The sequence below is a fragment of the Vulpes vulpes genome, chromosome 14 (genome assembly GCF_048418805.1).
Source record: "Vulpes vulpes isolate BD-2025 chromosome 14, VulVul3, whole genome shotgun sequence".
NCBI lineage: Eukaryota > Metazoa > Chordata > Mammalia > Carnivora > Canidae > Vulpes > Vulpes vulpes.
The window spans coordinates 101,353,631-101,380,394 of NC_132793.1; the positions used below are offsets into that span (position 1 = coordinate 101,353,631).

Sequence of the window (26,764 nt, forward strand, 5' to 3'; positions counted from 1 at the left end):
CACCTGGGAATGAGCCAGTTGTTAGGTCACAGGCCATCTCGTGCTAGATTACGTGTTATCTACCCAAAGGCCCCAGTGCAGTTTCTGCAGGGAAAAATGGTCAGGGGCCACCAGAAGGTGGCCTTCCAAGAAGGAAATGAGTTTCAGAATGGGGCCAGGTACACGGATCAGTGAAGTTCAAAGTTCAGTGTAATCCTCTTAAGGTAGGCCGGGATGGGGTATGTTTTGGAGAATTTTGATTTTAATTTTTTTAATAAATTGGGAGGTGATAGGATTACAGGGTTTTAAAAAACTTTATTCCTTACACTTATATATATTTACATAATAAATATTAATACATTTAATAGTATATTAGCAAATATACCTTACATTTTAATATAGTATATTTGCTAATATACTATTAATGTGTATATAATATGCCTGCAGTTTTTTATATATATTTATGTAGTATTTAATTACCTAACAAAACATATAATACATCTGCAACTTATAAGTGGCCTAAAATTGAGGTTTCAGGACATTTAATAAAAATCTTGTTACAGGGATCCTTGGGTGGCAGGGATATTGTTCTCATTTTATAGACATGAAATGTGAAGCTCAGGGAGATGAGAAGACTTGTTAATGGTCAAACAGATGGAGAAGTGATGGAATGAGGACCACAGTTCCCCTCTCTTTTTTCACACTATTGAACCTTAAAGTTTTTTTATTTCCTTTTTTTTGGGGGGGGGTAAGATTTTATATATTTATTCGAGATAGCACAAGTGGGAGAAGGGACAGAGGGAGAAGCTGACTTCCTGTTGAGCAGGGCACACGATGCAGGGCTCGATCCCAGGATCCCAGGATCATGAACTGAGCCGAAGGCAGACACTTGACCCACTCAGCCACCCAGATGTCCCTACTTTTTTTTTTTTAAGATTCATTTATTTTGAGAGAGAGAGAAGGAGAGAGAGAACAAGCAGTAGGCGGAGAGGGAGAGAAAATCCCAAGCAGACTCCTTGCTGAGCACACAGCTAGATGCAGGGCTCAGTCTCACAACCCTGAGATCATGACCTGAGTCAAAACCAAGAGTCAGCTGCTTAACCAACTGCACCACGTAGGCCCTAGGCCCTACTTATTTTTAAGTAATCCTGACACCTAACGTGGGGCTCAAACTCACCCCCAGATCAAGAGTCACTGGCTCCACCCACTGAGCCAGCCTGGCATTCCCTACTGGCTTTTAAACCAGACAAAAGTGATCATAACAGGTCAGCTCCAACCACGAGTCATGGTAAAGATCAAGACTGAAGTGACTAGTGAAGCAGGATTATGAGTCTGAGGCCTCTCTACATAACCTGTTTGATTTGAGCCAATGTAGTAAATACTTGGGTTTTTTATAATTAAATATTTTTTAAAGATTTTTTTATTTAAGAGAGAGAGAATGAGGGGAGGGGGGCAGAAGGAGAGAATATTTAAGCAGACTCTCCAGTGAGACAGAGCCTGACTCGGGGCTCAGTCTCACAATCCATGCATGAGATAATGACCTGAGCTAACATCGAGTCAGACACTTAACTGACTGAGCAACCCAGGTGCCCTTAATTCAATATATATTTTTTAAAAATCAGAAACTTAAATGTGGGAAGTACAGAATAAGAAACTTTCTTCCCCTGAGCCATTTGAGATTACAGGCATACCTCCAAGATATTGCAGGTTCCGTTTCAGACCATGACAATAAAAGCAATATCACAATAAAGCACATCAAATGAAAGTTCTAGTTTCCCAGTGTATATAAAAGTTATGTTTATACTGTAGTGTATTAAGTGTGCAATAGCATTAGGTCTTTAAAAAAAAACAGTGTACCTTAATTTAAAAAATACTTCGTTGCCAAAAAACCCCACTAATCATCATCTGAGCCTTCAGTGAGCTGTAATCCCTTTTGCTGGTGGAGGACTTTACCTTATTGATGATTGTTGACTGATCAGGGTGGTGGTTGCTGAAGGTGGGATAGCTGTGGCAGTTTCTTAGAATAAGTTTGCCACATCAATTGACTCTTTTCACTAATGATTTCTCTATAGTGGACAATGCTGTTTGATAGCATTTTACCCATAGTAGAACTCCTTAAAATTTTTTAAGTAGGTTCCATGCCCAGCATGGAGCCCAATGCCATTGCAGGGCTTAAATTCACAACCCTGAGATCAAGACCTAGGCTGAGATCAAGAGTTGGACAACTGAGCCACCCAGGCGCCCCTAGAACTTCTTTTAAATAATCTCTATACTCCATATGGGGCTCAAGTTTACAACCCTAAGATCAAAAGTCACATGTTCTACCAATTGAGCCACCCAGGCTCAGTAGAACTTTTTAAAATGAGAGTCAATCCAAGTTTATGTAATATTGTGAATCCTTTGCTGTCATTTCGACAATCTTTGTAATATCTTCACCAGTAGATCCCATCTCAAGAAACCACTTTGCTCATCCACAAGAAGTAGCTCCTCATCCATTCAAGTTTGATCGTGAGATTTTAGCACTTTAGTCTCATCTTAAGGTTCCACTTTGAATCCTAATTCTCTTGCTGTTTTCCACCACATCTGCAGTGACTTCCTCCATGGAAGTCTTGAGCCCCTCAAAGTCATCCATGAGGTTAAGAATCAACTTTTCCAAATTGAAATCCTGTTAATGTTGTTATTTTTCTTACCGTGAGCCATGAATATTCTTAATGGCATCTAGAATGGTGAATCCTTTCCAGAATTATTGCCTTTGCTTTTGGTGTTGTAGCTATAGAATCATTGCCACAGTATCATGGAGATTTCCTCCTGTTTTCTTCTAAGAGTTTTATAGCTTTAGCTGTTACATTTGGGTCTTTGATCCATTTTAATTTTTGTATATGGTATAAGATAAGCTTCCAACTTCACTCTTTTATATGTGGATATCCAATTTTCCCCACACCATTTATTGAAAAGACTGTCCTTATAGTACCTATTTTGGAGTATTTTGTCATAAGTATCTATCACTCTCTTTTTTTAAAATTTTAAGTCATTTATACACCTAACATGGGCCTTGAACTTGCAACCCTAAGATCGAGTTGCATGGTTTACTGACTGAGCCAGCCAGGCACCCCTGTAACTTTCTTTTTCTTTAGCAATGCTTTAGAGATTTATCCATGTCAATGCACATGGATGTTTAGTTCATTCCTTTAAACTATGTCATAGTATTTCATTATTTGAATGGGCAGTATTTTCTTTATGCATTCCCTTTTAAAAAAATATTTAAGCAAGCTCTGCACCCGTTGTAGGGTTGGAACTCACAACCCCAAGATCAAGAGTCCTATGCTCTACCAACTGAACCAGCCAGGCACCCCTATGCATTCCTCTTTTTCATAGGTTTTGTTTCCAGCTTTTTACCACACCACATAATGCTCCAGTGAACATCCTCATCCTCATCCATTTCTTTGTGCATATGAATCATGAGATGTGCTTTTATTTCTTCTGAACAAGCACCCCTGGAATAATATCTAAAATTATTGTGATCTAGAATTTTCATTCATGCTTTTTGAATTATAGTTTACAGTCAATACTTATTAGGGTTTATACACCCTGGATTTTTTTTCTTTCAGAAAAACACCTTTTTTCTTCCACTGAAGTTTTGTGCACTGCAAATTCTTAGCCTTCGCATGTTTGGAATGCCATTTCTCCCACTCTGAATAGCAGTGCAGCTAATACCAGATGGAGTTGGCAGTTATGTTCTTGCAGTCTGAATGTACTATTTCATGGACTCCAGGTATCTATTGATGCTAACTAGATGTCTGCTGTCATTTTGGTGGTCTTTTGGAATTTCTTTGTGGTTGATTTTTAGGGTTTTATTTGCAAATATATGTGGGTGAGGATTTTTTTTTTTTTTTTGAAATGTCCCTTTCTTGGAACTTGACAAGCAGTTTTCCTTCCGAGGACTCCTACATATCTATCTTCATTTCTTTCTTTTTTTGTGTGTGTGTGATAGTCACACACACACAGAGAGAGAGAGAGAGAGAGAAAGAGAGAGAGAGAGAGAGAGAGAGAGGCAGAGACATAGGCAGAAGGAGAAGCAGGCTCCATGCACCGGGAGCCCGACGTGGGATTCGATCCCGGGTGTCCAGGATTGCGCCCTGGGCCAAAGGCAGGCGCCAAACCACTGCACCACCCAGGGATCCCTCTATCTTCATTTCTGAAGAATGCACCCACTTTCCTTTTGATGGTTTCCTCTTCCTTACTCACTGGTCTCTCCTAAACACGCTACTAAACATTCTGTCCATGCTTCCAAGCCTATCTGCCATACTTCTTTTTCTTTTTTAAGATTTTACTTATTTGAGAGAGAGAGAGAGCACACACAAGTAGTGAGAGGGGAAGAGGGAGAGAGGGAGAATCTTAAGCAGGCTCCTCACGAGCACAGAGCCCAACATGGAGCTTGATCCCAGGACCCTGAGATCACAACCTGAGCTGAAACCAAGAGTTGGATGCTCAATCAACTGAGCCATCCAGGTGCCCCTATTTGCCATATTTCTTAACCTCTCCTTTATAGTTTTCTTTTAGCTCTGTGATGTGTTCAAGCGATTCCTCAGCTCTGTTTTCCAAATCTACAAGTGTCTGTATCGTCTGCACCAAATCCAGAGTTTCTCCCACACGTAGTAGACTATACTTCAATGAAGTATTGTTTGGGGCTGCTTACATTGTCATGTTTTGGCTTGCAGCTTCTTTGCTTCCTTGTCCTATGCTCCCTGCTTGACCTGGCTCTGCCCTCTCGGCATTCCTCGGTTACTCCCAGTCACCTATGTGTCCCACATGGACTCTGACGACCCTGCACTGCTCTCCTTCCCAGCTCATTCGCTTGAGCTGTGCAGCTTCCCATCTGCTCAGGGCTGTCTCTGTTCTCTCCACTCTGGGTCATAGGACCATAGGGCTACGCTCTTGCCATTGTTAATATTTCACTTACCATTCCAAGACATCAGGAATTGAGGAGGTAGTGGTACAGGGGTGCTCATTGCTCTGGTCCTAGTGCAGGTCCCTAGGCATGCTGACAGGGAGACCTGCCACCTTTCCCCCTCCACTGCAAGAGCTCCTCCAGGCTTCCACACTCAAAGCTTTGTCTTAAATCTTCAACCCCATCACATTTCAAGTGCTGGCAAGTCCTCATGTCCAGCTGCTTGGGTTTCTTGTGCCCACAGAATTCATGATCAGGTCAGGCTTCTTCTCAGGTAGGGAGATCCAAAGTCAGAACCCAGAATGGACAGAGACTCTTTGCAGATCCATTGGGTAACAACTCTTAAGAAGTCCTGAACTGATTTCTCACAGACCCTAAGTAAAACTGAGATTTGTTGCGAAGGATCTGGCCTCCTCCTCTATCACCTGTTCTTGCATGAGAACTGCCCTTAAAGTGTTGTACACATTTTTGTTAGTGAGAAGCAATGATATGTTTCAGAGAGCTCTATTTTGGTTGGAGAGCCTCATTCCTACTACCCAGACTGTGATGTTCCTCCTCTGTAGGTCCTGAGTGCAGTTAGCAGACCACTGTGATGGTGGGGTGGGTGGGTGAGCTTCAGCCTGGAGATGCTGTTCTTTCTACAGGCTTTGCTCTATGCCCACACCCTGGGGAGCTGAGTCAGTGCCTGGCTCAACCTGCACAGGAGAACCCGGTTCCTGCCCACTTGTCTATGGTTCCTTTTCTTCATGGGAAGGGGATAGTTCAAAGTGGATGGAGGGGTGCAGGAAGGAAGAGAATTCTACTTCCAGGGGTTGAAGTTGCTTCTGTGTCCTGTCCTGTTTTTTTTTTTTTTTTCAATTTTGATTTTTATTATTTTAAAAAACATTTAAATTCAATTTGCCAACATATAATACCCAGTGTTCATAAAAATATGGAATGCTTCATGAATTTGTAGGTCATCCTTGTGCAGGGGCCATGCTAATCATTCCAATTTTAGTATACATGCTGCCAAAGCGAGAACTCCTGTCCTGGTTCTAATTATGATTATAACCCTCAGAACTGAGGCTTCAGTGTCAGAGCTCCATGGTAAAGGGCTGCTGCTTGCCTTAAAATCATAGCCCCATTTCCAAATGAATGTGTGCAAAAGAATTGCTTGGAAGCTTGTTAAAAATGCTGATTCTGTGACTGCTACTCCAAGAAGTTGGTTCAGTAGGTTGGGCCCAGGAATCGGCTTTCCCTCCTACGCACCACAGGAAAGTTTCTTTCTGGTTCTTGTTACAGGGCAGTCTCAACGAGCCTTGGTCTCTGCTCCATGGGCCCTCATCCCAGCATCCAGGCATAAGGGGTGGCCCTTGCCAAGACAGGCCAACAAGCTGGACCTGAAACAAATACTTCTAGTGATTCTGGACCACACCTTGAATAACAAACGCTGCCTGAAATACTTTTCAAAGGCCAGTCAGTGTGGAGGATTAAAGATCGTTTCTGGCAGATGAACAATTTCATGATACATCTAAGACCTCCAAAGATAATAGCCTTTATTCTGCTAATTTCCTGGGGTGGGGGTGGGGTTCACAGAGTCTCCCTTATCATTTGATTACAAGTCATATGATACCAGCAAATAACACCTGCTATAATATAACTGCTCAGCGTCCTTTACTAATAAGATTACAGTTCCTGTTTATTGAACTCTTCTATGTATCTTATTTCTTCTACTACGATACAGACAGGATTCCACATGCCCTGGCTTGATGCTGGTGACAACAGCTCTGGATGACCTGGAAAAACTCTTGATCTTCCAGCAGCTGTGGAGCAGGCCCTGGGGACCCCAAAGCAAGCTTTGCTCCTGAAGTAATTAACTCATCAATATTGGAAGTGCTGCAAATATTTTCTCCCAATCTGTCATTTGTGTTGTACTGTGATGTTTTCCATCATATGTAAACTTTCAATAATTTTTGGTGGTAAAACATCTCTTCTCGTATTGTATCTTTTAGGTTTTGTGTTATGTTTAAAACAGAGCTTCCCACACCAGAGGTCTAATAATACCCTGTATTTTCTTCAATGAATTTTGTAGCTTAACTTTTTTGGTTTCTTCCCTCTGGAACTAATTTTGGTGGAAACCGTGAGCTACAGATCTAACTCTTACTTTAAGGGCCGGTTGTCTTAAAGTACTATGTATTAAGCAATCCATCTTTTCCCCACTTTAAATACTCCTTTCATCCTGCCAAATTCTCATCTGCCTGGGGGCCTGCTGGACTCTGCCTTTTGTTACATCTGCCTGCCCAACCCCACTCCAGGTCAGAGGGACCACTCCTGGCACTTGCAAGTTCTTAGGGCAGGCCACGTGCCTTCGACCCCCGCAGCGCTCCCCACCCCCGACTCACCATCATTCAGAATGTGTTAATATTCTCACATATTTTACTCTTCCAAATGAACTTTAGAACTCATCAAATCCCCAAAGTATCCAACTGCATTGGAATACATTGAATTTATGGGCTGATTCTGAGAGAACCGAAGTCTCTACAGAAGCATGTCTATCGTGTGTGTCCACTTACAGAACTGACTCTCTTAGATTTTGTATCTAAGATGTTCTATTGTCTGCAAATGATGACAGTTGTAACTTCCTTCTCCTTCGCCTGCCTGCTCTCCTGCAAGGGCAACAGTACCAGGGCACTGCTAAAAGGTAGTACGTCCTTGGCTAGCTTCCAACTTGTAATGGGATGCCTGGGGTGTCTGACTCTAGAATGTCAGTAACTGCTGGTTTATGATAGAAGTTTATCTAGATTAGGATGTTCCTTTATAATCTTAACTTACTAAGATTTTTAATGAGGGATAGATCTTAAACTTTACCAAATATTGTTTCAGCATCTATAGAGACTATCAAAAACTTTTCTCTATTAATTGAAGCTGAAATGAAGGCTGATGAGTAGTCATACTGCCTCCTAATTTATGCTACATGTCTCTAGTCTCTGTGCCAGGATTCAAACACTTCTGTAGAAGAAGGTATCAAAAGTGAAGCTTCATATCCTGACTATAGGGATGGGGCTGAAAGCCATCTCAAATTGCTCACACTCATGGGCGCCTCAGTTCCTTTCCAGGGAAAGGAAGTATGCCAGACCAAATGCCCCCCAGGATGGGAAGGAACTCCCAAGGGACAGTGGTGTGCAGAGCACAGGAAGTGAAGAGGGGTCAGATAGGATGGAAGAGCCCCCACGTCCCTGCCACCACCCCACATATCAACACACAGACCGACTGCCCATGATGAGATGGGGGTTTTGGTATCTGAAGTATTCTATGACCTCTGGCCATGAGATGGTCTCTACTAAGTCCCTTCCTGCCACACCACAGTCCCTAGCAGGGCGTGCAGGCCAGGAAGCACTTATGGTGGAGTCATCACAGGAAGCAGGGATTCCTCTTCCACCCCACTGCTAAGCCTGGGTCCCCATCCCCCACCTCCCAGCCATCACTCAGCTCCTGCTGGTCACATCAGGACAAGCAGTCCCTACGTAACCAGATGGCGCCCCCCAGAGCCAGCTCTTGCCTACAGTTACTGTGGTGCTGGGCTGCTACCCACTCAGCCTCCCCTACCTGTTTTGATTCTGATTCCCCTCCATCCCATTTGGGGAGAAGGGTGGGTGTTCGAGCCTGTGCCCAAGTGGGTGCTACTCAAAAGTCAAAGCAGATGCTGGCACCCCCCACTCTGGCCAAGGGCCCTCTTGTCACCTTCTCACTAGCGTCTGCCCTATCTACCCGACACTGGGTTTGGGGCTGCCACTGAACACAGAAGCAAGGATAAAAGAAAATGAGGGCAGAGCCCAGTGTGTCACAGTTCTGAGAGGTAGATCGGGACAGGATACCCATCTGGTTTGTCCAACCCGACCTTCTGTAAGAGGCAGTCTCTGTGGATGAACTTTCTTTTCAGGCCACAGGAAGCCCTAGCCCAAGCGGAGGCGAAAGGTGGCAATCTCCATGGGTTCCAGGTAGACATCAGTGCTGTTGGAGGGTGCGGCCAGTGGGTACAGTAATGTCAGGGAGGTCGGCTGCAGGAAACCTACATCCAGGCCATGGAAGAGGCTCCCCAGGGCTGCCTGTGGAGAGGAACATGGTACAGGGCTGGGCTGGGTGCCCACATGCTGCACGATGTGGCTCTTCCTCTGCATGTCTCATTACCTTTCAAAGAACCTTGTGGAGGCTCTGGCCCCTGTGGGCAGCATGGTGCCTACCTACACTTGTGAGTCTGTGTTTGACCTCAGGGGCTCACTGAGGTCTGCTCAACTTTGCAGCCGGCCCACAGAGGGCAGAGGAGGAGGCACTGGACTGAGCAGGAGCTCCCTGAGCACAGCGACTGCGTCTGGGTCCACTCTGGCCTCCAGGTGCCCAGCACAGGCTGTGGCTGGGGAGCATGTACCAGACTAGCTTATACCATGAAAAGAGCTTAAGGACAAGCAGCACCAGGCTTCTGGGGTTTTATTTCTGGTGTTTTCTACCTTGTCTGACAGCTGCCCCTGCTATCAGGGCACAAGTTCTCCAGCTGTTGGGCCTCGCCAGGAACTCACCCCCGCCAGGCCTTGCTTTAAAAACACTCATCGGTGGGATGCCTGGGTGGCTCAGTGGTTGAGCACCTGCCCCTGGCTCAGGGCGTGATCCTGCAGTCTCAGGATCGAGTCCCACATCAGGCTCCTTGCCTGGAACCTGCTTTTCCCTCTGCCTCTGTCCTCTGCCTTTCTCTCTCTGTGTCTTTCTTAAATGTATTTTTTAAAAGATTTTATTTATTTATGATAGACAGAGAGAGAGAGGGGGGCGGAGAGGGAGAGAGGCAGACACGGGCAGAGAGAGAAGCAGGCTCCATGCTGGGAGCCCGACGTGGGACTCAATCCCCGGACTCCAGGATCACACCCCAGGCCAAAGGCAGGGCTGAACTGCTGAGCCACCCAGGGATCCCCTCTCTGTCTTTCATGAACAAATAAATAAAATCTTTAAAACAAACAAACAAAATACTCATCGGCAGCTTCCCCTTTTCTCTCCCAAAAAGGTCCTGGAGGGCCCCCCACCCTCAGCCTCGCCCTCGTTTTCCACCTTACTGCAGTCTCCTCAAGCTCCCTAGCCTACCCAGCCTGGTGCCCTGCTTCCCTGCCCACACCTGGGCCCCACCCCCATCACCCCAGGCCCACCTCCCCCTGGCCCTGCTCCCCATGACCCCACTCCCCTCTCTAGGCCCCACTCCCCCGGACTGACCCCACCCCATCCCCTCCCCATTCCCCATGGATGTCCCTCCCCCCGGCCCCCCTCTCCCAGCCCTGCTCACCTTGCCTTGGCTTGTGCTGCAGTTGAAGCCCAAGTTCTTGGCCTCAAGGCCACAGTCAAAACCCTTGCGGTGTAAGATGAGTGCAGTCTCTGCCGAGGGCAAGGCATCATCCTGGTGACAGACACACAAGGGGTGGGGGGGAGGGTGGTGCTGGCACTGCTTGGGGCTCCCAGAGGAGCAGAGGGCCATCCCCAGAGGGCAGTACTGGGACCGGAGGCGCTGGGCAGAGAGACCCAAATCCAGTCCTGGAGGCGAGGGCTTCGCGGATACTCACCTCGGCCTGCAGGGTGCGCAGGTTGAGCAGGTGGAAGTCACAGGGCAGGGAGGAGGCCAGGGGATGAAAGGAGCGCAGACCAGGGCCGGGGAGCTGCCTCTTGGCCACAGGCAGGGCAAACACTGGGATATTCAGGTACATGGAGGTCAGGTGGCTGAGGAGGGACGGGTAGCTGCTGGTGCGGCCATCCTGGACCTGCAAGGTTGGCCCGAGGTGTGGGTGAGGTGGGGGTGGGAGCACACCCAGGTGGAGCAAGCCTCCCCAGTATGTCTAGAAGGCTCCAGGGCCCTGCACGGCCACTTTCCATCTCACACAACTTAGAGAGGACTATTTACTAGGCCACCTCTCCTTGGCCTTTGGAGGTTTTTGCTGATGTGACACTACCCTGAGCACCGTCTCCCATCACAGATTCTCAGATTCCCATCTCAGGATGGGAAACAGACAGACATGTGCCTCACACAGATGATGGACAGAGTGCCCTGAGTAATCCCGCAGTTCTGAGCACGGCCCTGTGTCCACAGCACTGGGCCTGGTCTTCGGCCCAGGGGTCCCCACGGTTGTATCCCCAAGGACTGCCGCTTCGGTGGCCAACCTGGACTTTCTCTAAGGCGGCCCCTTGTCCATATTCCGGACTTGTCCCTCATGCCACTCTCCTTCCAATCACTCAGAATCTCTCACTTACACCTCCCCTGACCTCTGCCCCCCACTCAGCAGTGTCCTCACCCCTACTCCACCCTCTCCCTACTGTGGCTCAGTTCAAGCCACCAACATTTCTCGCTTGAGTGGCCTGTAGACCATCCTCCACCTCCAGTCTCCCTGAAGATGCACCCACTCTTGCTGCCAGAGCGACAAGCTTAGGGCAGGGCCACTGTCGGGGTCCCTCACTGGCCTCCAATAGAGTCCAGACTCTTGGGTCCCTCACTGGCCTCCAGTAGAGTCCAACTCTCCTACCAGCTGTTCCAGGCAAACGACCTCTGACCTCATGCCAACCTAGCAGTGGCCACTAGAACTTTCTGCAGAGATGGAAATACACTAAACCAGCACTGAGTATAGAGTAGCTGCTAGCCACCTATGGCCACTAGACACCTGAAATGTGGCTGGTATTAATGAAGCCCTGAATCTGTTATTGTATGTAGTTTTATTATTTCATACATACTATTGTATGTAGTTTATTATTTCAAATAACCACATGTGGCTAGAAGCTATGGCATGGATAAGCCACTCTAGTCTGGCTGAGTGAACTCAGTGCTGTTCCCTGGTGTCTCCCACCTTGCCCTGTACCTTGCTCCATGTCATTAGATCAGACCTGCATTCATCACAGCAGTGTCTGGCTGACATGTCCCCCGGAAGCTGTCCTCCATCCCGTGGCTCACACCATTCTCTCCCTCCTCAATACCAGGGAGCATATTCCTAGTCTTACACACAGAGCATATCCCCCACCCCTCCGCCCGAGGAAGTCCTAGAGAGTAGGGCCAATAACGCAGGTGTTTGTGTCCCTTTCAGGCCTTAAAGCACAGCAAGTTCTCACTATCTCCTGAGCAAGTGGGACTGAGCCCCAGACACGGGAGCCCAAGGGCAGGCTCTGTCGTCCACAGGCTCCAACTCCAGTTACACCTTGCTAACGCTAGTCCGACACCCCATTGCTGGCCCTTACCTCAAGGTTATTGGTCCTGCTGCTGTGAAAGATCAAGTCCCTAAACATGGCTGCCAGTTTGGAGAAAAAGCCAGGCTGGTGGGGGCAAAGAAAGCCATGAGATGAATGGGGCTGGAGCAGATGGGGTCAGAGGACACGGGGGTGGGTGGGGGCACAGGTGACAGGAGGCTGTGGCAGACAGAGGTGCCAGGGTGCGGAGTGTCAGATACACCCCCCACGCCCCAGGAAAGCCCTATTCTCACTACCCCTGCCCACCTCTAGCTTTGCTGCCCAAGGGACCAGCCTGACCTGGTTCCCAGTTAGGGAGGCCCAGAGTTTACCTCACTGCCCAGGGTTCGCCGTTCCAACAGGAGGCGGAAATGGTTGCAGGTTCTTTTATTGTCCTTGAGCCCTTGGCCCAGACCCCGGTTGTCATCTTGCATGAGCCGTCGGTCCAGGATCACCTCCAGCTGGCCTAGGGAAGTCAACTGTGAGCCCCCAGCCCACGACCCCCACCCCCAAGCAGACAGTGGGCTTTGGAAGAAGCAGCCCAACCACAGGCCCCAAGGGAACAGCCTGGTGAGCTAACTGGAAGTGGAGCTGCTCAGGAGAGGAAGAGTTACGGGACCTGGGGCTGGAAGGGGTTGAGGGAAGGGTCAGCAACACAGAAGAGGAAACGAGGTCCAGAGAAGACAAGCGGGCGCTGGCAGTTTCCCACCCCCAGGCTCTGTGACTCAGGACCGAGGGCAGGCCCAGGAGTTCAGGCCAGGAGCCCTATCTGGACTGCCTACCTAAACACAGCAAACAAGCCAACACAACACTGCCCTGGATGGCCCATGGCGCCGGCTGCAGGGGCCCCAAGCTAGCAGCATGGGCAGACTTCGTTGTGAGTAGAACACAAGCCCCCCCACCCCTGTTCTACTCCGGGACAGACTCCAGTGCTGCCGCCTCATCTGTCACCAGGAAAGCGCGGACGACAGGCAGATGGCAAATCAGTCAGAAGCTCAAATTAAGCATCAATGAGCGCTGTCCTGGGGAAAAGACATGGCAGGTGACCGCCTAGGCCTTCTTTGTAAAACAGACTTGGGGAAGGGGCTCACTGCAAAGCTGACATATGTTGAGGTGAGGATTTTCCCCAGCATCTGTTTTTTTAAGAATCTGGAGGGAGTCCACTCAGGTAGCCCTATCCATCTCCCCAGCCCAACTGTGACTCCTGTTGTTCCTAAGCCTTTTTACCTAGAGCAACTTTTTGGGGGAAGATATACCAAAGTCCTAAAATGGACCCCTGCATATAAAACAATAATCTCTGAGCACACTGTTTCCCAGAGGGCAGAGAGAATCAAGTGGGGACACTGGGCTCAGCTGGTAATCGATGGGCAGAGACAGAGCCAGGCAATCTGACAGTGGGATGATCCTGGGTGGAGGGACACTCCTTCAGCAGGGAGTCAGGCCTCCACTGCCCTAGCCACAGCACCCCCATACAGCCTGGACCAGGCTCTCGGCTCAACCCCATATACAAATGCTCCATGCCAAACACGGCAGATCTGAAGGCCTCAGAGGCCACCAAGGACTGTTCACTTGACCCTGAGAACAGGGGAGCTGCCTCAGCTTGCCAACAATGCCCAGCTCCAGGCCAGTACTCTTCATGGCCTTGTTTTAATTCTTAAAAACACCATTCTCTTTTTTAACGATCTTTAGTAGAAACAGTATCTTTCTCCACTGCTAAATTTTTTAAAATTTTATTTTTAAAATTTTTCTTTAAAGCAAGAGAGCAAGAAATAAGAGAAAGGAAGAGAGAGAGAACCTCAAGCAAGCTCCATGCCCACTGTGGAGCCCAATGTGGGGCTCAGTCTCACAACCCCAAGATTATGACGTGAGCCGAAATTAAGAATCACTTAGCTGACTGAGGCACCCCTGCTAAATATTTCATTATAAACATCAAATGCACTTTTCCAACAGCCCTGCTTCCATCCCTAGCCAGGAGAAGGAGGCTGCACACCTCAGTTGCAAATCACCATTCAATACCCTGGTGCTTCTTAAAGAGACCCAACAGGACCCCCTGCCCCGGCCGCCTCTGCTAGGGCAGAGGGTGACAGCACATGTCTGCCTTCCTGCCATGCCCGTGTGTGACTGGCAGGAGCTATTAATGTTCTCCAAGTATGGAGGTGACTGTGGACTGGGGAGGGATGGGGCTCCCTGAGAAGAGAGGCCTTGGGGCAGAAGTGGGCTCTACTTCATCCTTTAAACTTCTCAGAGCCCTGCTCCCCACTCACCATCGTGCAGACTAGAGACACCCAGGGCCTGGGCAGTGTGCAGTGTGAGGCGGTTCTGCGCATCCTGGATGTAGGCCATGACTGGCATGGGGTAGAAATTGGCCTGCAGAGGCAGCTTCTTCAGATAGCGCCGGGGCTGCACCTGGAAGGGGGAGACCAGTGGATCAAGGGCATCCAGGCACCACTCAGGCCCAAGGGGTCCCGGGTCTGAAGGAGTCCCTCATCATCCTCGCCTCTGATTCCTCTTCCTCCATGCCCAGTGCCTGTGGTGTGTGGGCCCAGGGCCCCAGGAATCACCTGAAAGCCATTGAGGTCCGTGAAGAAGGCACCCTGGCTGTCAATGTCTGTGTGGATGCGCAGGGCCAGCTCCTTGTTGATGTAATCCCGGATGTCCACCAAGGACGACATGTCCAGAGACAGCCCCTCCACCCCTGGGCATAAGAACAGAGCATAAAGAGACCTAAGGGATGGGGCCAGGAGAGGTTGCACCCAACCCTTTGGCAGCCCCCAGCATTTGTGTAGGACCTTCACTCCAAGAGAATTAATGCCATCCCTGTCTCAAATGATCCATTTGTTGGGAACAGACGCACAAGCAGAGACCCAGCAGAAGGATGAGCATGGCATAGCCTGTGCAGCCCTAACCTCTGTTCTGACTGTCCTCATCTTCAGGGCTCACCTGGCAGATTATATAGCCGGACCACCTGGCGAATATGCTCGTAGTATGCCACCACCTCCGAGAAGAAAGGGCCTTCAGTGACACGCAGTACGGGGGGGTCCTTGGGGATATAGGGCTGGGGAAAGAGCAGGCGACAGCTAAAGCCACAGCACAGAACACAAAGCGGGGAGGTACCAGCCCAGCACTGGTAAAAGTACTTGTTTCCAGCAGGCTCTGGCCTGACACCCCTGGCTGAGCTGGCCCAAGGCCCCAGGTGACATTCCTCAGCCCACCCCACCTCCAAGAGGCAGCCTGCGCAAGGCCCCTGGCAGGCAGGGATGACCCTCTTCACTGCCTCAGTTCCTGTGGTTTCTTGGACCCTCTGTTAGCAGGGCTTCCCAGGGCCTGCCAGGTTTCTGGAGTCTTTAGGGTACCTGGGCCTCCCCGTCAGGCAGGAAGAGGTAGGCTCCACTCTTGTCTTTGGACGCGCGGGTGCCATAGATGAGGAACTCCATGTCCACCCGCTGCTCCTGCTCCTCGTCCACCCTTCGGATGCTCTGCCAAAAAACACAGCCCTGACCCCTGGCCCCACACCAGCATGTCAGGCCTGCCTCCTGGGAGGGCACAGACAAACTTTCCCAAGGAGCCAGCCCCACTTCCCTGTGCTGTCACCCGGAGACAAGACGGCCCAGTCTGAGGCCTGCTGCCAGCGAGGGGGTGGCTCAGCACTGCCCCCCCACAGGACATACCCTCCTCAGCCCCTGGCCTGGGCCCTTTACCTTGAGGAGCCCGGTAAGGCCTGAGAACCAGACCTGCATGTAGCGGTTGCTGAGGGCGAAGTCACTGGTGCCAGAGTCAATGACGCGCAGTGGGAAAGCGTCCTGCCTGCTGACGGCCAGCTGACGGCCATGCAGGTAGACACGCACAGAGGAGGGCAGGGTGCGGTGCCCATCGAGGCCCAGCTGCAGCTGCAGCACGCTGAGGCCCAGGGCCGGCAGGCGGATGGGCATAGATACCTGCTGGCACAGAAGGGGTGAGGAGGCATGGCCCACGGCATGGGCATTCGTTCTGGGCATTCCAGACTGGAATCCCAGGCCTGCGCCACTCACTCACTGAGAAGGTCTGATGGAATCCCTATACCTACTGGGGCCTCTGTCCCCCACCCCCGAAAGTGGAGGTGACCTCACTTGCCTCTGGTCAGACTTTAGGAGTCTCATATGATATCTGAAAAACTACGGAACGGGAAGCACACATTAAGCCTTCAATAACTACTTGCTGAAGGAAGGAATGGAAGGGCAATCCAGCCCCCACTTTTATTATTCCCTTACTACACCCAACTTCACCTTCCTTTCAGGGATGGACTCAAGTCCCAAGAGTGACTGTTCTCTGGGCAGCCCTCTCCCTAAGACCCCCGTCCCCAACCTGGGTAATAAGCAAGAGGATGGGGAGCTGGTGTCACAGGCAGAGTGAGGCCCTGGGGAGAGGCCACAGGTCAGCACTGAGGGTTGGGGCCCACCTCCAGGGCCCCACCTCACCTGGCAGACGTCAGAGACCATGTCGGTGGCAGAGCTCCAGTGTGCACTGATCTGCACAGCCAGGGGCTGGCCCTCCTCTGAAAGGACCCGCACCCGGGGCGAGCTGACCAACAGGGACACCACGCTCAGCCGCTCCTGTTCCAGCGGGTTGAAGAGCACCACATACCTGCGGGCAGAGGCAGGCTCACCTAGGAGGCCACTGCTCCTGGGCAGTGGAAACAGAACAGCAGCCAGGCCAAGAGTCCCGCGGCACTTGGACAGATGTGGGGGTGAGATGGTGTGGGGAGCCAGAGTGGCTTCACCTCTGCACCTGGCCCGGTCTGGCTTACCTGGGTGAGGAATCTAGCTGGATCACTGTGCGCTCCGGCAGTGTGTCGTGATTTAAGCGGGTTTCATCCTAGGATTAAATGGGTGGGGAGGGAACAATCATCACGGGGTTTGGCCTGGCTCAGCCAAACCCTTGCTGACCTCCCCTGCCCCTGACTGTCCTGGATGTGGACCACCAGCTGCACTAGGCACAGATCTTTCCCACTGGGACAGGAAGGGAAGAAGAGCAACAACCTCAGACCATAGTTCTTGGATGGGACTGCATGCACCAGAGAACGCCCTGAGCGGATTGAGAAGTGGGGCTCACCATTTGGAGGAAGGGTGCCTCAGGGTCAAAGTGGTAGGTCTCCTTGTCCCCCAACACCAGATAGTGAGCAGCATTGATGATTACTTGCTTCAGGTTGACAAGGGAGCGCAGAAGCCTGGGGGGGGGGGGCGGGGGGGGCAGAAGCAGGACCATGGAAAGGTGGCCACAGACCATCAATCTCTCTAGCAGGAAGAACCCTCGGCAGGTCTGCCCACTGACTGCCCAGCATGGCCTTTAGGACAGGATCCGACCGGGAGGAGAGGGCTCCCACCTGACGCCATAGTCAGCCACAACTGCCTCTTTGGCGGTGCCGGTGATGGCATCGTGGTGCTGGAAGAGGCCCAGGGTGCGCCGAGCTTCCGTCAGAAGGGCGAAGTTAGAGAGTGGGTACTGGCTAGCCAGTCCAGAGCGGCGGGCATGAGCTACAGCCAGGCTGTACAGAATCTCTGCCCCCCTGCCCAGAGAGAGAGAGATCAGTCTCTGCCCATACAACTCCCAGGCCCACCTTGCTAAGCTCGCCATCTTCTTTCTACCATGTCTCTGCCGGCCTTGGTCTCCAAGCCCTTCTAGTACATTCTGAGCCAATCTAGCTCCTCAAACCCCAGAGGCTATTCTACTCTCTCTAGCCTATAGGGGTGGGGAGTGAGTCTCACCGCAGGTGGGCTTCCAGGACCCGGTCCAAGCTCTTGTAAAAGGGCCGCGAAGTGTAGTAGCCTGTCCAGTAATGGTCCTCCCGGTCCGCATAGGAGAAGAAGTCCCCACTTAGCACAGGGAACCCTGGAGGCCGGGCCCCTGGCTCTACCCCTGTCTTCTTGTACAGGGCGTCGAAATAGTCAGAGAGGGTACCAAACTGGGCCTGTGGAGACCCCAAAAACCCACTCCCATCAGTTCCAGAGTTTCTAGGAGTTGTGGACCCCCAGGGCTGTGGCTGGGCACTAGGTGCAGGGATTCTGCTCCACACAGGCAGTCACCCCACGTCCTACCCCGCTGGACCCCTCACAGAAGCTGGGGAGCCTGAGAAGGAATTCTGACATAAAAGGGAGACCCTGCCCAAGAGTCAGGCACAGACCCCTGTCCTGGGGCTGGTAATGGGAGCAGGGAGCCTCTCAGGCCAAGCTGCAGCACTGTAGAGGGAACCCTCCCCACCTAGCTCAGCGCCCCCTCCCACCTGCACATGGAGGTCAGGCTTGCTGTTGAGGAAGTCAAAGAGCCGCTGGTAGTTAAAGAACTGGGCATCCCACTCCTGGGGCTTGTCATATCGGAAGTCGTCCCCCAAAGGCACCAGGAGGACGTTACTTCGGAAGAGCCGGGACTTCTTGCGATACTGGTCCAGGAGCAGCGCAGCCCTGTGGGGAAAGAGCCCCCGGCCCAATGAGGGGTCTCAGTGGCGGAGGGGGGGGGGCAGAGCCAGCCCCACAGACCCCCTGAGCACACCCACTAAGGGGTCCCTGCATCTGTGGTGTGCACACCTCCTGGAGGGGGAACCTGTCCCCGGGAGCCCAGAATTCTCTGGATGCTCCTGACAGCAGGGGGCTGTCTTTGTATGCTAGCTGCTGTTTCTGGGTTCTGCCTTCGGACCCGCACGACCCCGTACCCCTCTCCCCCCGTGGTTCTCCTTCAGATCCAAGCCGTGCCACACTCCTCTGTGCCTTCCCTCCTGGCTCTGCAAGCCCAGCCCTTCCATTACCCAGCGGTTGTCCAGCAGCCCCTGGGCCTATGGCCCTCATAATGCGGAGCCCAGCCCTGGATGTGAGAGGCCAGGGTGGATGGCCAGACCCCACCCTTTGGCTGGCTTGGGGTGTGGGTGCATCAGTGGGGGTGCTTCTGAGAGCCCCACGGTCATCCCTGGAGCTAACATCAGCCACCATGCGTGTTCCCACGCACTCGGTTCATGAAGTTCGGCAAGTTCTTTCTTCTAAACTTTTCTATGCTCTTTTCTGAGGCTAAGGGTAGGACCTTACATTGACACTGAAAAAATCACATCTGGTCAGATTCGACCCACATCACACACCAGCTGTTGACATTCTTTGGGATCCTGATTCTGACACTCCAGCTTCACTTTGCCCACCTGGTTAGCCTCATAGCACCGAAGAGCCCAGAATCTAGAGCCAGACTATGCCAACTTCACATGTATTAGGCTGAGTGACCCTGGCCAAGTTACTTAACCTCTCTGGGCCTCAGTTTTTATAAAATGAGAAGAACGCTTATACCTACCACCATGATGTTATGAGAATTAAAATGAACTAAATGAACTAATATATATTAAACACTCAGAACAATCCTTGGCACATAGCAAAAACTATAAATACACATTTGTCATTTTCTTTTTTAGCCATGTTACTAGTAAAATCAATAGAAAGACAGAGCCTTGCAGCCTTTCATTAAAGCCTCTTTCTCTTTTTAGACGAACCTAGTAATTGGCATATTACTGATACCAGAGTTCAACCAGTCACTAATCTACTTAACTATGCTGATCCAGCTGATACTTCTTTTCTCTGTTCTCAAGAGAAGATTCCTCCAATACCATTCTTCCCTAATTTATCAGCCTAGGGAACCCTTCAAAGGAGAAAACAAAGTTACTCTCATGACTTGCTCTCTGCAAACCTGAGCTGGCATCTGAAGGCCACAGCTGCTGCTTTAAGAAAAACCCTGCCCTAACAGCTCTAGATTCTTGCTTAGAACCACTATTGAGATTTCTGGGTTTCAGAAACAAAAGACCACTTTCTTTCCCCTTTGGTCACATGTTTCACTGCCTGGACATCATGGAAATCAGAGCACTGCAACACGAAAACCAGTTCAACTTGTTATATTCTCAAGGCCAGTTGGTTCCGGCTAACCCTCTGTTCTAGAACACTCTCAGTCTGCCCTCTCCCAGGGGTGTGGACTTCAGCAACAAAGACATCTTTGGGGTCCCTAACGACCCTCAAGGGACAGTGTGCCTTCTTTGAGGCTGGGGGCTCTTGAGCAGGACGAATGTGCATCTGAATGGGGTGCCGGGTCCATGAGCACTGGGGTTCCTGGTCAATCTCTAGCAAAGGCAGGATGTCTGCACTAAATGAAGGCATATTAGGTAAAGTGCATGGAACTTTATCTCTTTTGAGAATTATTCACTGCTGAGTCAGCCAACTGGTTCTGGCTGGGAAACATACTCATTTGGGAAAATAAAACCATTCTGGAAAAGGTGGTTCCTAAGGGCCATTCTAGTTTTCCAGGAGGCTCTGTAAAGGAGCTGCCACCCTAGTGGCTGCAGATCTGAACTCAACCACTGAGCCCACCCCCCATTTCACAGAGGTACAACCTGAAGTGCCTCCATGCAGTAGAGTCCTGACCAGGGCCAGGTCTCCTGGGTCCTCTATGTGGTAAAAATGGCCCAGCCCAGGCCGGGGACAAATACCTCTCAGCCACGTTTGCCTCTGTGATCGCCCGAGGTGGCACCTTCCAGGGGCAGTTGATGCGTCCACCAGGCAAGCGTTTGAAATCAAACTGGCAGCAGATCTTGGGGTCTGGGCCGCAGGTATGGGGCACATCATAGCTGTAGAAGGGCATCATGTGGCAGAAGATGTCTGTGCTAGAGTCTGAGTCTGTAGAAGACACACCAGGCAGTCAGCCACCAGCAGGCAGCCAGGGAGCTGGGCACGGGGATGGCGGCAGAGTGAGGATCTGCCCCAGCTACGGGAAGCTCTGACAGAAGATGAGGCCTGAACCAGACCTAAGGCTGCAGAAGATGTGCAGGCCAGGGGTGAGGACACAGAGCGGCTCTGGAGTCCTCCAGCACGTGCTGTGCTCAGACCCTCAGTATAGAAAGCAGGCTCTGTAAGAGGCCAGAGGTCAGTGTAATCCCCAACCTAACCTGAAGGAGAGGAGCACTTCTGGCAGTCTGCACCAGTGCTTGCTGGTCCGCTCTAAGACACTGGGTCTTATTTCTCACACCCCTGTCCTTCCCCAGTGAGAACTACTCCTGTGACCCCTCCACCCTACCTGGTCTTACCCCAGGTCTGCCTCCACATGAACTCCAGACTGTGGGTGGAAGCAAAGTGCTTCTTGATGGCATAATGCACCCTCTGAATCAGCATGCTGGTCAGGTTGGCACGGCGCAGCAGGTAAGGGATGGTGGGGCTGTATCCGAAGGGGTCCACAGCCCAGCCAGAGCGTGGGGTTGCACCTGGGAGGACATGGGAACCAGAGGTCCTGAACACCTCAGGACCTGGCCTTCTGGGCCTGGGAACCCATCTCCCTTCTTACCATTATGCCAAGCCCATGCTAGTGGAACCAGTCCAGAAAGAAACCACCCAGTGCCAATTCCTGTGCCTTACAGGACCCTGCTGTCCCCTGGGCCCAGCTGTGAGGGCAGACCCCCATTCCTGAGCCCAGACTCACCAAGGTTTTTCTCCAGCCACTGGTGTCCCTCGATGAGCTGGTCAATCAGCGCAAAGTAATGGGAATTGGCCTCATCTGGCATCACCCAGCCTCCTGTCACAATCTCCAGCTGCCCATTTCCCACCAGCCTAGAGTGAAGGACTCACTCAGCATGCAGCAGGGAATCTCTGCCCAGTCCTGTCAACCAGGAGATGCCAGGACCAGTGTGCACTAGCCTCACTAAGTCCGCTCACCCAAACCCAAGATGTACTGAACAAATGTGCACCTGCTTCTCCTTCCCTACAACCTCCATGCTGGCCCAGCCTGCCTCTCACTGGATCTCCATCTGCACTTCCGAGGGCCAGGCCTCATGCTCCTTCTTCATTTGTGCAGACACCTTCACGTGACTGATTTCTCCTGACACCAGTGACCGTCAAACCAGTTCCTGCCTTCTCACTCTCACCCTCTCTACTGTCACTCCTCCCTGCCCCACTTCCCCCTGTGTCTCCTTGCCACCTGGGCACCCACAGCTTGGCATCCAGCTGCTCTGGCACTCATCCCAGGACCCAGGCAATAGCTCTCCCGATCTTCCCCAGCAGGCACTGGCCTTCGGACGGCTGCTTTCTTTTGGGCATTGATGTTTTCCCACCACTTGGCAAAGAAGGAGACTTCCGCCCAGAGGAAGCGCCGCCGGGGGTCCTCCTGCAGTTTGGACACCATGCTGTTGAGGATGTGCTGGGTCTGCTCTGTGTAGTACTTGTCAAAGGTCTTGATCCAGCCTGGGGAGCCAACACAGGGTTCCCTAAGGATGCCAGCATCCACGTCTGCCCCTCACTTACCTTTGCCATCAGAAAGCCCCCTGCACAGCCCAGCTCCCGGAGCTCTGCTGGGTCCTCACCTGGATCATTGTGGGAGTGTGGTACCACGAACACCTGCAGGTCTTCAGCATCCCAGTCATGAGGGCTATAGGAGATGTCGAAGCCTTGCTTCCATACACCGCCATCCACATTGTCAAATGGCAGCTCCTCTGATATAGTCAGCATCTGCCAAGCCAGAGAGCAGCTCAGGACCCATCCACAGCCACCAGACCTCCCTGCCAGCGCTGGCCCCTACCTGCAGCTCTGGCTTCTGGCCTCGGCCCCCCAAAGCAAACTGGCAATCTTGAGGGGAGATGGAGAAGAAGCTGGGCCGGGGCTCTGGCGGCACCACCCAGGAGCCATTGGCCATGTAGTAGGGCAGCAGGGCAGGCGGGCCCTCTGCGTTGGCTGTCAGCTCCAGCACAGAGTCCTTGATGTGGCTAATGATTTCATGGTTCTCCTCCAACAGCTGCTCCAGCTGCTCAATGCGGTTCTGCAGCACAGAAATTTGGCTCTGCCAAAAGACCAGAAAGCAATCACCCACGGCTCCTTGTGCCACGGGGAGGCCCTCTGCATGGGGCCCACCACCCGAAGCCTGACTGTGATCCTTCCTTCCTCCTATGCAGGCAGAACCATGAGCCTATAGGGCTGGACAGGCTCTGGTCAGATAAGGGAAGATCTCCAAATCACTACAGAGGACTGCAATCCACTTGGGTGGGGAGTACTCGCATGCCTATTCTCAACAACTGGTGTGGCCTATCTGGAGCACTGCGCTGACTAGGACTGCATCCGGGCTTAGTGGGAAAGAATGCTGCAATCCGTTAGCACTGTCTGCCAAGAATTCAGGAGGACGGAGTGGCAGTACATGTTTCTCCTTCCTTCTTTCTTTTTGCTGTCATTATGTTTAATTTTGGGCTTCTAGAAAACCTGCCAATTGGGAAGAAATGCTCCTTTTCTGGGCTGACACTGACTCTCAACCCAAGCTCAGATGACTTGTATGTGAAGAGACCAGCAAGCAGGCATGACTCACCCGGGGGAAGTTCCCACCATTCTGGTGACGGGTGGGATCATGCTGCACTCGGTCCAGCATGAGGTAGAGTGAGAAGACGGCCACACAGAAGATAGCAGCCCCACACACTGTCACCTGCTTTTTCAGCTTCATACTGGCCCCCACATGCACCTGGTGGGAGGGACACCATAAAGGGCTCCAGCAGGCAAAATCCCTCTGTTCAGTCTTTCCACCAAATGCGCCCCAGGAGTTCCTGAGTGCTACTCTCAAGGCATGCTTATTTGCCTGACTCCAAAGGAAAACACATCTCTAAGCATCAAATCCCAACACTGGCTGTGGATCCTCCTCTCTTGGCTGAGACACAGAAAGCACCAGAAGCACATGTGGAGCTGGTCCTGTCTGGTTCTGAGGACAGCTCTGGCCTGAGGATGCAGAGGATGCTCCTTCCCAGGGTAATGCCATAAAAAACACGCCTGGCTAACAAACTTCCCAGCTCTGACTCCAGAGTTCTCCACATGACCTCCTGATTCTAACTAGTTTCCCACAGAGCTTGCCTACAAGACAGACACAGCCAGTCAGAGGTGGGTATCCAGCCTCTTTGGCCACGTGCTTCTAGTGAATAAAAGTGGCATTTAGTCTGATTTAAAGAAATGGACAGGAAAGCCTTTCTCTCTGCCCTCTTGGAGCAGAATGATGCTTGCAGAAAGAGCCCTGGCACAGCGTCGCTCTTTTTCTCATAAGAAAAAACAGAATGAGTGTAAAAAGCAGCAAGAGCAGCTTATGTTTCTAACATAAAGCAGGGCCCTGCGTCTATTCCCGGCTAGTTCTGACTCCTGCAGTGGGTAACTTTCAGCCTTTGCTTCTAGAGCGCTTGGGGAGACCCCCTGAGAAGCCGGCAGCGACTGGTGCCCAAGGTCCCCTGGCCAGGGAGAGGCTGGGCGACTCCAGAGGGCGGGCCAGTGCCCGCTGTCACCGCCCGCGGGCCCCCACTTGCCTGCTCGGGGGCGGGAGGCCGCTAGGTGCGGGGCCGCGCGTGGGCGGAACCGCCGCTCCGGAGACTGGCTCCCGCCCTGGGCCCGAGGAGCTCTGTCGCCTCTGCGCGTCGTGCCCTACTTAGAGCGATCTGATTCCTCTCAGAAGCCTCCGGGCAATATTTTTAGCCCTTGGAGGTTGGGTCTAGGCCAAAGTGGGTGGAGCTGCGGGGAGAGAGTTGGGTCACAGGGTGGGGAGGCACCTGCCACCGGTCTTCGGTGGCCCGCCGGCCGGCCGGCCCAGCCCCCTCCCGGCCCCCCGCCCGGCCGCGGCCCTCGCCGCCCCTCCGGGCCCCGGGGACCGCAACGACAACGGCCGGGGACGGGAGCGCGGGCCGCCTCCGACCCGAGGCCCCGCTTGCGCTCCTGCCCCCCAACCCGGCCGCGGCCCGGAGCGGGGAGGCGGCGGGCAGCCGGAGCCCTCCCCCGGGTCCGCCCGACGCGTTACCGTCCGCGGCCGGCTCCGCGCCGCTCCGGGCCCCGCCGGCCGAGCTGCGCCCCTCACATCCCCGGGGGCGGCGGCCCGCGCAGAGGCAGCGATGCAGGCGAAGGCGGGCGTCCGCCCAGCCGTCGCCGCCGGCTCCGCGCGCCGCAGCCGCGCTCCCGCGGGGCCAGGGCCGCCCTCGCGCTCCGCTGCGCCCGCCCCGCGCCGGCCCGTCCCCCTCCCGCGGCCGCCCGGCCGACCAGCGCCAGGGGCGTGGACAGCTGCGCCGCGCCCCCTCCGCGCCGGCCCCGCCCCGCCCCGCCGCCCCGCCCCGCCCCGCCCCCGCCCGCCGGCCCGGCGCCCCCCGCGCGCTCCCCGCCGCCGTCCCGGGGCGCCGGCAGCGGGGCCGCAGTGCGCAGCCGCAGCCCGGGCCCGGCCTCTGCGCGCTGCGGAGCCTCCGCGAGGGGCGCGCAACTTTATTTTGCTGGATCTTACCAGCGTCAGCGCATTGCCGAGCAGTGTAGGAAGCCGTCGCCTCCGTTTCAGCCGCTTAACGGGGAAGCCCATTTTCCGGGTCCGCTCTGTGTCGCCCCAGGTCGCCGTAACTTGATGCAGTTGACGCCTCTCCGGCCGAGGGGCACTGCCCCCGTGGGTGCCGGGCCTTGATCCAGATCCCTTTCCGTGCCCGCTACACAGTCAGTAAGAGATTATTGTCGTGGTGGCTCTCCTTTCGCTGGGCACCTGGGTGGTTCACAGTTTTGCAGCATCATAAACCACACCGCAGTGAACATCTCCATGCATTCCACATTTGTTTTCCTTTTATAGTATTACCTTAGGACGAATTCGCAGTAGTGAAGTTACCTGGCACAGCACAGCGGCTAATAGGGCCGTAAGATCACCACTGAAGCTGCCAGGTGGGCCTGCCACATTCCCGTAGCCTCAGCTGGTAAGGAGATGACCTGGGCTGTAAGGATAAAGACCCACATAACTGAAGGTACTTGACATCCTATTGCTCCTCCAAAGGATTGTGCTATCAGTTACTAACGAACGGCTGAGTATTGCTTACACGGGTTTTTGTTTGATTAACGAGATTTATATTGTCATCTCTGTTCTAACTCCCATCTCTTTCATTCCCGCAAACACTCTTCTTGGTTTATTTACAAACTGAAAGGCCTGGTACTAGGGTGTTAGACCTAGGCTAGGTTCACGGTCCCTTATGTCTTTCTGTTTTGCTCTGTGTTCTGGGAAATTTATTTTCCAATTGACTTTTTCATTTTGGCAATCATAATTTTCAAGAGCTCTTGTTTGTTCCCTGATGATTTTTTGGGGGGTGATTTTTTTATTTTTTATTTTTAAAGATTATTTATTTATTCATGAGAGATAGAGAGACAGGCAGAGACACAGGCAGAGGGAGAAGCAGGCTCCCTGTGGGGAACCCGATGTGGGACTCGATCCCCGGACTCTAGGATCACGCCCTGGGCCAAAGGCAGATGCTCAACCGCTGAGCCACCTAGGCATTCCCAAGGGGGGGGGGGCGTGATTTTTAAAAATGGAGGTATAATTTACAGTTTATGGTACAAGTCTTATGTGTGCAGCTTAGTTTTTTTAAAAAGAATTTATTTATTCATTTAAAAAGACGCACAGAGACAGAGACATAGGCAGAGGGAGATGCAGCCTCCCTGTGGGGAGCCTGATATGAGACTCGATTCCAGACCCTGGGATCATGACCTGAGCCAAAGGCAGATACTCAACCACTGAGACACCCAAGAGTCCCTTGTTAGTTTTGATAAATGTATAGACAAGTATAATTACCACTCAGATCGAAACAGAACATTCCCATCACCCCCAAAATGT

At 52.3% G+C, this 26,764-nt stretch overlaps 1 protein-coding gene, 1 long non-coding RNA gene and 1 pseudogene across 5 annotated transcripts; 1 reads left to right on the top strand and 2 right to left on the bottom strand.

The window, feature by feature from the left end:
* Nucleotides 1–11: 11 nt before the first annotated feature.
* LOC140595472 (uncharacterized) lies at nt 12–6,983 on the top strand. The gene is made up of 3 exons (XR_011997103.1): nt 12–203; nt 3,588–3,751; nt 6,209–6,983. It is a non-coding gene; the product is annotated as an uncharacterized lncRNA (long non-coding RNA).
* Nucleotides 5,853–5,944, bottom strand: LOC112923524 (U6 spliceosomal RNA; annotated as a pseudogene).
* MAN2A2 (mannosidase alpha class 2A member 2) lies at nt 6,439–25,720 on the bottom strand. 4 transcript variants are annotated; one of them, XM_072737311.1, is made up of 25 exons: nt 25,406–25,531; nt 24,450–24,651; nt 23,477–23,626; nt 22,703–22,960; nt 22,488–22,632; nt 22,197–22,368; nt 21,611–21,738; nt 21,222–21,395; nt 20,628–20,814; nt 18,402–18,579; nt 17,887–18,089; nt 17,505–17,687; nt 17,234–17,348; nt 16,929–16,996; nt 16,600–16,765; nt 15,844–16,080; nt 15,499–15,621; nt 15,086–15,200; nt 14,707–14,840; nt 14,410–14,551; nt 12,478–12,611; nt 12,158–12,232; nt 10,504–10,698; nt 10,230–10,340; nt 6,439–9,012 (listed from the first exon to the last, which is right to left on the bottom strand). In XM_072737311.1, exons 3-25 carry the CDS (start codon nt 23,606–23,608, stop codon nt 8,860–8,862), a joined length of 3,528 nt encoding a protein of 1,175 aa, XP_072593412.1. In that variant the 5' UTR covers nt 23,609–23,626; nt 24,450–24,651; nt 25,406–25,531; the 3' UTR covers nt 6,439–8,859. The 4 variants fall into 4 exon arrangements, with proteins under 4 accessions (XP_072593412.1, XP_072593411.1, XP_072593415.1 ...); XM_072737310.1 differs by lacking the exon at nt 25,406–25,531 and adding an exon at nt 24,935–25,125; XM_072737314.1 differs by lacking the exon at nt 12,158–12,232 and having other exon boundaries at nt 25,406–25,720.
* Nucleotides 25,721–26,764: the final 1,044 nt, after the last annotated feature.

What these genes read in the sequence shown, in the direction of transcription:
- MAN2A2 (XM_072737311.1), bottom strand. Translation starts at nt 23,608, where the DNA reads ATGAAGCTGAAAAAGCAGGTGACAGTGTGTGGGGCTGCTATCTTCTGT. An exon ending in AGCCTGACCTCCATGTGCAG is followed by an intron (nt 18,090 to 18,401) that starts GTGGGAGGGGGC and finishes GGGTCTCCACAG; the next exon opens with GCCCAGTTTGGTACCCTCTC. An exon ending in GTGGCTGACTATGGCGTCAG is followed by an intron (nt 17,349 to 17,504) that starts GTGGGAGCCCTC and finishes CCCCCCCCCCAG; the next exon opens with GCTTCTGCGCTCCCTTGTCA.